Source organism: Nanorana parkeri, unplaced genomic scaffold (assembly GCF_000935625.1).
Source record: "Nanorana parkeri isolate BGI_ZX_2015 unplaced genomic scaffold, ASM93562v1 scaffold159, whole genome shotgun sequence".
NCBI lineage: Eukaryota > Metazoa > Chordata > Amphibia > Anura > Dicroglossidae > Nanorana > Nanorana parkeri.
The window spans coordinates 791,991-803,401 of NW_017306427.1; the positions used below are offsets into that span (position 1 = coordinate 791,991).

The 11,411-nt window shown below is 45.0% G+C and overlaps 1 protein-coding gene across 1 annotated transcript in view; it reads left to right on the forward strand.

Annotated features, from left to right (window-relative positions):
- BIN1 (bridging integrator 1) overlaps positions 1-11,411 on the forward strand; it is a 104,231-nt gene that overhangs the window by 60,184 nt on the left and 32,636 nt on the right. The window contains exons 5-6 of the mRNA XM_018554447.1: positions 763-858; positions 2,719-2,826. Of these exons, the coding sequence (XP_018409949.1) occupies positions 763-858; positions 2,719-2,826 (204 nt within the window). The remainder of the gene's footprint in view (positions 1-762; positions 859-2,718; positions 2,827-11,411) is intronic.

Below are 11,411 nucleotides of genomic sequence, written 5' to 3' on the forward strand. Positions count from 1 at the left end.
CCCCCCCCTCCTGATACACCATCAAACATAAATTTTGTTATTTTTAAATACTTCCTGCTCTTTTGCCTAGGCTAAAATGATGTCAACCAGCTACCCGCAGCCTCCTGGGATATCACGTCACGCAGTGGCGTCACAAAGGGGGTGCGGCCCGCACCCGGGTGACACCAAAATGACAGTCATTTTGGTGTCACCCCCTCTAAAAGGTCGGGCACTCGGTCATGGACTGAGAGCTCGACAGTGTCAGGAGAGAGGAGGGGACCTGGCGGCATACCGCATCCCGCCGGGTGAACGTCCCCTCCTCTCTCTGCCGTTGTCCAACACCAAGATGGCCGCCGGCAGGCGTCGATTAGATGACCGCGCATGCGCAATGATGTCACCGCGCATCGCTCTCTCTGTGCAATGCAGGCAGATCAAGGCTTGTGGGAGGAGCTGGCAGGGTGCTGTACATAGCTTCATGAAAACATCACGTCATCATGCATGCGCGTGGTGACGTCACGGCGGAGTGTCACCTGGTCTCCGCTCCGGGTGACACCCGGCCTCGGGGCGCCCCTGATGTCACGCATCCCAGAAGGCTTTGGGGCAATCTCCTCCACACACTGCATGCTTCAGGGAATATACACCACACAGCACATACATTGGGCCATTGCATATGCGCCAGACAATCTACACAACGCTGCGCATAAGGTCTGTTGGGTGATATCAATACACTTTTATATGACATTTCCTTTTTCCAATAACTATTTATTTATTTTTCCCTAATAGAACAGTGACCTTTTGTGGACGGATTACCATCAGAAGTTGGTAGACCAGGCCCTCCTGACCATGGACACCTACCTCGGCCAGTTTCCAGATATTAAGGTGACTTGGTACCTTAGCCAGCATTAAGAGTATTGTACACCTTGACCTAATATGCCGCTCCTGTCAGGGATGGTTTGCAGTTCATAAGACTCTGGGTGCTATAGGATAGGGGCGGTAAGCACTGGCCCATAAAGCCCAAGGGCCCATTTGGCTCTTTACCGTGCGTTAGGGCACGTTATGTTGTGCATGAATGTGCAGGGTACTAAGGTATCCCATTCAAAATCCTGGAAGGGCCAACCACAGGGAGATTAACAATGACACTTTTGACATTTCCTCCCATGTCTCTAGTCATTGATTTTGATCCATATATACACGGCACTATGGTCGTATATTATTTATTTTTATAACAAAGTTTTAGTTCATGGGATTCTATGTTCTAAATGATCTTGCAATATTTAATTAGTTTTAAAATCTTCAACTGTGAATCATAAGTTTTGTTTTTTGTACACGCCTTATTCGAGAACCATCCTGTTGTATGGTATGTGGTTGGGCAAGTTTGTCAGATTTAAAGGCAATGTAAAGCATTTTTGCACATATTTCTTCATTTTATAGTCAGGCTGATTTTTTTTTCTTTTTCTTTAAATGTGAACTGTTGCAATAAATGTTTCATAATCTCCATAGTCTGCAAGGTTTTCTTGTTTCCAAATTACTTTCTGTACAGAGGGTGTCATTTGAGTCACTGCTGTTCAGTTTTAGTTTAGAAGATGCAGAAAGAAGAGTTGAGGGGGGAAAACCCACACCCCCCCTGACTTTAATTCATTAGGCTTTTTGTAGTATCAGTTGGAGAGAGACTGTGCAAAAGCAAGCAGTTATGACTGGGCTGTATTAATAGAAAGTCCAGAACATTCTGCAGATACAGTGTAGCTGAAGCATTATGTATTCTAAAATGAAGTTACTTTAAAGGAGAACTATTGGGTTAAGGCTTTTCCCCATAGTTCTCCTTAGGGTAACAGGAGGACACAAACTAGCGTCCTCCCGTCACCCTAGGCTCAGTAGCTCGCGGTATACTGAGACGCAGCAGCTGGAGCGAATCCCGATGTCGAGATCCGCCCAGCTGCGTGAGTGACGGCTGGCTCTGCCTATCTAGAGGCAGAGCCAGCTGTACCTGCCCCCTTCCCCGTCCGTTCCGCCAGTCAGCGCTGGTGGAGCGGGGAGAGTGGAATCCAGCCCCTCCCCTGTCACGGCAGAGAGCCGTGACAGGATCGAGAAGTTAGCAAACACTGGTATCTCCCGATCTACAGTCTCATTGTCACAGGTCGGCTAGAACTATGATGTGAGTGAAAAGCATTCACCTCATAGTTCTCCTTTTTAATATTTTTTTAAGTATATATTTTAATAATAAAGGCAGAAGAATATTAAAAAAATCCAAAAAAAACCCAAATTAAAATAGACTAAAAACAATTCTGGTTAATATGATCTTTTGCTGTGCAAAGCTCAGTTCTAGGATATCTGCCGTTCATATTTGCTTTCAAATATACTTGAAAATCGATGTCCCCGGTTCGAATCCAGGCCAGGTCACCATCTGCAAGGAGTTTGCATGTTCTCCCTGTGCTTGCGTGGGTTTCCTCCAACATTCCAAAGACATGCTGGTAGGTTAATAGGCTGCTCTCTAAGTTGGCCCTCTATGTATGCACGTGAGATAGGGACCTTAGTTTGTAAGCTCCTTGAAGGTAGGGACTGATGTGAATGTAATATAAATACCTGTAATAAATAAATACTTTGTAGCTGTCGTTTTTATATGCAAGGTCATGGGAAAAATTGTCCTGGGGGGTGTGACAGTATTTAAATAATCACATGGACAGCAATCACGAGCTGTGACCCCCCCTCTCCCCCTATATGTAACCAAAATATATGTTTCAGTCACGGATTGCAAAACGTGGAAGGAAACTCGTGGACTACGACAGCGCGAGACATCACTTTGAATCCCTACAGAACGCGAAAAAGAAGGATGACACCAAAATTGCCAAGGTACCTTTTTTCCTTCTTGGTGTGCCGAGATGCAAGTCTGCTTGAGCCACATGCCAATGCAATCCATAGTGGACCATATAGGAAACTCAGTGCTGCCTGACTGCACAATGTCCTATCCGAACAGCATTCGTGTTTGATAATTAATTATACACAATATTGCCATATGTATATTTCATGCAAGTATCAGATATTCATGGCTTTGTTTTGCTTGTATATTATTGGCTTCATCCTTTTTTATACTTGGCGAGCCAGCTGGCCCTGCAATGATTTTACTACAGGACCCCATGGCCTATAGTTATACCTCCTACTTGGAGCAATGTAACATATTTCATTAAATGGACATTGGTCAGTGGCGCATGATAACCAGTGTCAACCAATCATATCTGTCAAGACCGCTATATATCTATCCATGTCCATTTTCGGTAAGGAGCTGTGGCAGCGAGGACAACGATTACTAAAGCACTATAGATAAAAAAATTATTCTGGAATTGGATATAATATGGTTTCCCCTTTTATATAGTAAGTAAAATGTATCTTAAGACTCTATCCTCTGCCTTCCTTTCACCCTTCTGGTTAATAGCATCTGGTTCCTTGCGGACCGATCCAAGTGTGGAGGGATAGTTGTTTATACCCCTGTCCCCTTTAGCAGCGCTCAAACTTTGAATTTGTCTACATGCACAGCACATCCAAGGAGAGTTTCCCTCATCTGACCATAGGGATCTGCCATTTCTATAGCAAAATGGAGGCATTCCTGTGCAAGAAATTGGTAGTAAGGGAAAGATGCTTCCCTGTAGCCACTGTGGCTTGTGCCCCTGATGGTGCATAGATCATTAAAAGGTAGAAACGGCCATCCATCTGCATTTGGAAGAATCCATTGCAATTTCGACACCATTATAGTGTATGTCCAGCCAAAACTTTTTTCTTGGTGCTGGATAATGTGGGGTGGGGTCCCCATCACTTTTCTGCTATCTGGGATTCGGAGAGATTTTCTCTCAGTTCCTGTCCTGCGGACAATTTTTAATAAATGGGTAGCGAGAGAAAATGTCTTCAATGTAGTCCCAGATAGCAGAAAAGTGACAGGGACCCTACCCCACTCTATCCAGGAAAATTTCCAACAGCAACAAAGACAGGAATATTTTTGTAGTAAAGTAGAGGAAGGCCAGAACCCCTATTTTTATTTCAATCTGTATCCCTGTTAGATTTTCCCTCACTTCCTGTCTGGTAAAGCTGTTGTCAGCAGGGCAGGAAGTAAGAGGAATCTCTTATATGGAGCCCCGGATAGCAGCAACAGGAGTTCTAATCCTCCCACATACTAAAACAATAAAAAGGTTATTGGCTACACATTAAAGGAGAACTATGGGGTCAAGGCTTTTCCCCATAGTTCTCCTTAGTGTAACGGGAGGGCACAAACTAGCAGCCTCCCGTTACCCTAGGCTCAGCGGTACCTCGCGGTATACTGAGACGCCGGAGCGGATCCAGGCGTAGATGACGGGATCCGCCCAGCTGCGTGACTGACAGCTGGCTCCGCCTATCTAGAGGCAGAGCCAGCTGTACCCGCCCCCTCCCCCGTCCGTTCCGCCAGTCAGCGCTGGACAGATCGGAGCGGGGAGGGGGGAATCCAGCCCCCTCCCCTGTCACGGTAGAGAGCCATGACAGGATCGAGAGGTGAGCGAACACCGGTATGTGTTCGCTCACCTCCCGATCTACTGAGCCGACCTGTGGCAGTCTCATTGTCACAGGTCGGCTAGAACTATGAGGTGAGTGGAAATCACTCACCTCATACTTCTCCTTTAACTTTAATGCTGAACTCCAGGAAAGTTCCAAAACTACCTATGCAGTGCAGGGGGGGGGGCCCTACTGGAAGGAGGCCCTACTGACATTTTCCCAGAGATAAGAAAACAAAAACAAGGGGCGCCTTCCCTAGTGTAGATACGTTTTTATTATGCAAATGGAAAAAAGTGGAATGATACTCACAAAAAGCAAGATACAGCATGTAAGAGCTGCACAAATGGTGGTTCCTATGTGACAGCACAGTAAACCCAGGCATACTGTGCTGTCACATAGGAACCACCATCTGTGCAGCTCTTACATGTTGTATCTTGCTTAGACTGAGGATCAACCTTTGATTTGAAGGCTCAATGTTATCTACTCTTTTGTGAGTATCATTCCACTTTTTGCCATTTGTATAATTCAAATGTATCTACACTAGGGAAGGGGCCCCTTTTTGTTTTTGTTTTCTTATCAGGTATTGCAGTCTCCCTGACTGATGTGGGGCAGCGACCTGTAGAACATCTGCATATATATTTCTTCAGTGGAGTGGTCATCTCTGGCGCTATTGGTTCTCCTTTTCCCAGAGATGCTCCTTGTTATCTTATGTACCATTTAAAAAGCAGTTTTACTTCCCTTCTCCCTCGCTCCTGCAGGCTTCCTCCTGCACCCAGTCCCCCAATGCTTCTTCTTTTTGGTGTTCCATTTGCCGGTTGCATTCTGACATCATAACATACAATTTCGGAGCTTTGGTCCTGCATTGTAAGTGGGGACGCCAAGGACCTACCAACAACCCGGAGCATTTTTGTATTCCGAAATGGAATCTTTTTGAATGTGTTTATGTAATCTAAAAGCTTCTAGTTTTTCTTTTGTATGCTTTTTAATACAGAAGAGCCTTCTGTGACCATTGTTATGGCAATTTTTTTAATTATTTTTTTGCATGAATTTCATATTTTTGTATTAAAGAAATTTTCTTAACTCCGTGTGACTTAGGCTGTGGGAAGAAGCTGTTGTGTTCCGGCCCTAATCAGTTTCTCATGTGCTCTTCACCTTGAAAAATCCTAATGCATGTTTCAAATTTGTATGCAATGTATCAAATTAATCGCACATTCCGGACCAGAGTGCCGAAGGTTTAGATTTCCCAGGTGTGACTAATCGCTCTTGTTACTCTTTGCAGTTTTGTGGGGTGTCCCCGCCGCACTGGTCCCGTCTGTGTGGAGTCCTGTGTGTTTCACTTCTGGCATGCCCCAAAGGATGACCTAACGCTGATTTGCTGCTGCTTCCTTGTAATTGTCACAATTAAAAACTGTCTCCTTCTCTTTCTGTCCTCTCTCTCTCTCTCTCTCTCTCTCTCTCTCTCTCTCTCTCTCTCTGATGGGGTCCCCATCACTTTTCTGCTATCTGGGATTCGGAGAGATTTTCTCTCAGTTCCTGTCCTGCGGACAATTTTTAATAAATGGGTAGCGAGAGAAAATGTCTTCAATGTAGTCCCAGATAGCAGAAAAGTGACAGGGACCCTACCCCACTCTATCCAGGAAAATTTCCAACAGCAACAAAGACAGGAATATTTTTGTAGTAAAGTAGAGGAAGGCCAGAACCCCTATTTTTATTTCAATCTGTATCCCTGTTAGATTTTCCCTCACTTCCTGTCTGGTAAAGCTGTTGTCAGCAGGGCAGGAAGTAAGAGGAATCTCTTATATGGAGCCCCGGATAGCAGCAACAGGAGTTCTAATCCTCCCACATACTAAAACAATAAAAAGGTTATTGGCTACACATTAAAGGAGAACTATGGGGTCAAGGCTTTTCCCCATAGTTCTCCTTAGTGTAACGGGAGGGCACAAACTAGCAGCCTCCCGTTACCCTAGGCTCAGCGGTACCTCGCGGTATACTGAGACGCCGGAGCGGATCCAGGCGTAGATGACGGGATCCGCCCAGCTGCGTGACTGACAGCTGGCTCCGCCTATCTAGAGGCAGAGCCAGCTGTACCCGCCCCCTCCCCCGTCCGTTCCGCCAGTCAGCGCTGGACAGATCGGAGCGGGGAGGGGGGAATCCAGCCCCCTCCCCTGTCACGGTAGAGAGCCATGACAGGATCGAGAGGTGAGCGAACACCGGTATGTGTTCGCTCACCTCCCGATCTACTGAGCCGACCTGTGGCAGTCTCATTGTCACAGGTCGGCTAGAACTATGAGGTGAGTGGAAATCACTCACCTCATACTTCTCCTTTAACTTTAATGCTGAACTCCAGGAAAGTTCCAAAACTACCTATGCAGTGCAGGGGGGGGGGCCCTACTGGAAGGAGGCCCTACTGACATTTTCCCAGAGATAAGAAAACAAAAACAAGGGGCGCCTTCCCTAGTGTAGATACGTTTTTATTATGCAAATGGAAAAAAGTGGAATGATACTCACAAAAAGCAAGATACAGCATGTAAGAGCTGCACAAATGGTGGTTCCTATGTGACAGCACAGTAAACCCAGGCATACTGTGCTGTCACATAGGAACCACCATCTGTGCAGCTCTTACATGTTGTATCTTGCTTAGACTGAGGATCAACCTTTGATTTGAAGGCTCAATGTTATCTACTCTTTTGTGAGTATCATTCCACTTTTTGCCATTTGTATAATTCAAATGTATCTACACTAGGGAAGGGGCCCCTTTTTGTTTTTGTTTTCTTATCAGGTATTGCAGTCTCCCTGACTGATGTGGGGCAGCGACCTGTAGAACATCTGCATATATATTTCTTCAGTGGAGTGGTCATCTCTGGCGCTATTGGTTCTCCTTTTCCCAGAGATGCTCCTTGTTATCTTATGTACCATTTAAAAAGCAGTTTTACTTCCCTTCTCCCTCGCTCCTGCAGGCTTCCTCCTGCACCCAGTCCCCCAATGCTTCTTCTTTTTGGTGTTCCATTTGCCGGTTGCATTCTGACATCATAACATACAATTTCGGAGCTTTGGTCCTGCATTGTAAGTGGGGACGCCAAGGACCTACCAACAACCCGGAGCATTTTTGTATTCCGAAATGGAATCTTTTTGAATGTGTTTATGTAATCTAAAAGCTTCTAGTTTTTCTTTTGTATGCTTTTTAATACAGAAGAGCCTTCTGTGACCATTGTTATGGCAATTTTTTTAATTATTTTTTTGCATGAATTTCATATTTTTGTATTAAAGAAATTTTCTTAACTCCGTGTGACTTAGGCTGTGGGAAGAAGCTGTTGTGTTCCGGCCCTAATCAGTTTCTCATGTGCTCTTCACCTTGAAAAATCCTAATGCATGTTTCAAATTTGTATGCAATGTATCAAATTAATCGCACATTCCGGACCAGAGTGCCGAAGGTTTAGATTTCCCAGGTGTGACTAATCGCTCTTGTTACTCTTTGCAGTTTTGTGGGGTGTCCCCGCCGCACTGGTCCCGTCTGTGTGGAGTCCTGTGTGTTTCACTTCTGGCATGCCCCAAAGGATGACCTAACGCTGATTTGCTGCTGCTTCCTTGTAATTGTCACAATTAAAAACTGTCTCCTTCTCTTTCTGTCCTCTCTCTCTCTCTCTCTCTCTCTCTCTCTCTCTCTCTCTCTCTGTGCTTACCTTGGTGACAACTCTCGCAGCCGGTGTCGCTTCTCGAGAAGGCTGCGCCCCAGTGGGCCCAGGGGAAAATACAGGCCCATTTGGTTGCACAAACTAACCTGCTCCGAAACCAGGTGACTTCCTGGCCGAGCGCTAACCCTGCCTGTCCTTGTGGTAGCTGTCCGTCTGTGCTGCAGTTGTGCTCGATCTACTCGTCTCCCGGCGAAAATCTGAACTGGGCTTGCGCCCGCCCCAAGATCCTTTGCGGCCGCCCGAGATTTTTCAGATTTTCGGACTGGAACGCGCGGGGAAGACACAGGTAAGTTTAAACCGCTATTGAAGCGTTTAAAAACAAAAAAACAAAAACGTTTTACATATATCTACTTCTTGCTAGCAGTAGATATATGCAAAAAAAAGGAAGGGTTTAATTATACTTTAAGGTTAAAAAACCGGGTGTAGAGGCCTTACTTATAAGAGGATACAGTCCAGTCCATGAAACCCAAAATGACTGAACCATTCCCATGTTAGACTTCCATGTGTACGGACAGATACAGTAAATAATAAAAAAAAAAAAGAAAAGTGCTTTCCTAAAATTAAAAAACTGAAGGGTTACTTGTGGTTATAAATGAACATAGGAGATTGTTGATCTAGAAATAAATCAGATTACCATTAGGAGTCGGGAATAAGGATGATTGAAACTGATCATTTTAATTTTCTTTAAAGGAGAACTATGGGGTTAAGCGGTATACCGAGACGCCGCAGCTGAAGCGGATCCCGACAATTGTGCCGGGATCCGCCCAGCTGCGTGACTGACAGCTGGCTCTGCCTATCTAGAGGCAGAGCCAGCTGTACCCGCCCCCTCCCCCGTCTGATTTACCAGTCAGCGCTGGCGGATCGGAGGGGGGAAACCAGCCCCTCCCCTATCACGGCAGAGAGCCGTGACGGGATCGAGAGGTGAGTGAATGCCGGTATGTGTTCGCTCACCTCCCGATCTACTAAGCCGACCTGTGACAGTCTCATTGTCACAGGTCGGCTAGAACTATGAGGTGAGTGAAAAGCACCCCACTCATAGTTCTCCTTTAAATTTGGGGGGGGAAATTGGGAAACTTTGTCAATTTGTGCCATTGTAGCAAAATGCATTTTCATAGTCAAGGAGGAAGGAGAAATTAAGGAGCTGGACCTGTTCTTGTGCCAAAAAGTCCCCCTTTTTTTTTTTCACAGAAAAAAACATTTAGTTAAAAATCTAAAAGTATATCTAAATCCAAAAACTAAAATGAAACATATTGCAGCTTACCAGTCCTTAGATGTGGTGTCTGCATAAGTTTTTTCTTTTTTGGCTTTTTTTCCCTTTTTATTCTCACCTGGTGATCCTCCCAGTAACAAACGTATTGTCCTGAGGGTGACAACACTCGCCATTCTGTAACCATGGTTGTCACCTGAGCTGGACTTCAATCATGACTTTCACTCTTTATCTCCATGACACGGGTGAGGAGGGGATTAATGGTTTACAGATGGAAGATAACAGTTCTCTGTCGTTCAGGTTTGCAGCAAAGTCCACATTCACAAATGCCGTCTGTTACGCTGTAGCAGTGGAACTAAAAACAAAAACACTGATGTTCTAAAGCACATTAACGAAGTTGCTTGCAGACCGAGCACTGCTGTGTTGTAGGATGCATGCTGTGTTTTCTTGGGAATGTCACTTTTTTTTCGTCTCGCTGGTTAAAAATTCTGGGAGCAGATGGGTCTTAATCCTTCAGGCAGGGCTGGATTTACTCTCTGCTGCCCCAAGGCCAGTTTCCGCAATGCGCCCCCCTACCCGCCAACCCCCCCAATGGAGAATGGCAGACCTGCAGGCTGCATACAAGTGACCTTGGCGACATCGCCGGGATCACTTGTACAAAACAAGCGTCAGCTTCCCCGCTGTACATTCAGCTCTGCTTGCCCAAAGCCGGGCTAAATGAAGAAAGCAACTACCCGCCCGGAGCCTGGAACTACATGTCCTGAGCATCGGGAGATAGGGATTCCACATCCCTGCTGCGCCTCTACCGCCTGCTGCCCCGAGGCCAGGCCTTGATTGGCCTTGTGGGAAATCCGGCCCTGCATTCAGGTTTATTAGCTAAAGTTGGGGTTTTGTATAACAGCCAATCGAATTTTGGCTGCATATGTGAAGGCAAATCTCTGGTTTCTATACGCAATTCAGACTATCTTTTTGTTTTAATACCTTACACCTCTAATAGCAGAAGATCCGCAGCCGTGATTTGCACACGCCTGCACATTGTGGGTATCAATTGCATTTTTTTATTCCCCATGTCACTGTAAGTTTGCGGTTTTTAAACACCCCAAATTATTATTTTTTTCTCAATGAACTCCAACTAAATATCACTTCTGACAATCGGGGGACCGCCCCCTACTATTAAGGTTCCATATGGGGTCCTATAACCCACAGGTTGCGTACAAATAGGTTGATGAAACTTGCCTGCTTTATTATATTAGCTTTGCAGAGTATAAGAAGATTTGATTAATGAACATGTCTGTGAGGGTTCTCATTCCTCCAGGTCAAGGTATATCTGTAAAAAATGTCAAGGCAACTGGACTGTATTTTTATTGAAGACGTTTCACTGGTCGTCCGACTAGCTTTCTCAATTCAGAATGACTTGTACAAAACATTATCTGGGAATAAATATGGTGAATGTCGCTCCAATCCACAATCTGTTAGTGGCAACCAGGTGTTGATTGCATTTGCATAATTGGAGTCTAGGAGGTGTTATTTAAACTGCCCAGAGAGAGGTGTTAAAACAGCATTGTAGCTGGGGTACCTGTCTGCTTTAAACCCAGCAATACAATGAGGCAACAACTGGGTCACCCAAAAGACCCAACGCCAACACACAAGATGAACAACATTGTGTACGCAGTCCAGTGCAGTGAGGAGTGCTCAGAATTGTATGTCGGTGAAACAAAACAGCAGCTACACCAGCGAAACAGATTTATGTGGATTGGAGTAACATTTGCCATATTTATTCCCAGATAATTTTTTGTCATTCTGAATTGAGAAAGCTGGTCAGATGTCCAGTGAAACGTCTAGAAGAAAAATACAGCAAGTCCAGTTGCCTTGACCTATTTTTTTTACAGATAATTGATGAACAGATTCAGGTACATTGACCATTTAGAGAAGGGCAAGGTGGGAAATGTAGTTTCTAGAATGGATTACATGTAAAGAGGAGAGACATGTAAAGAAACATTTTTTTTTTTTTTTTTTTTTTT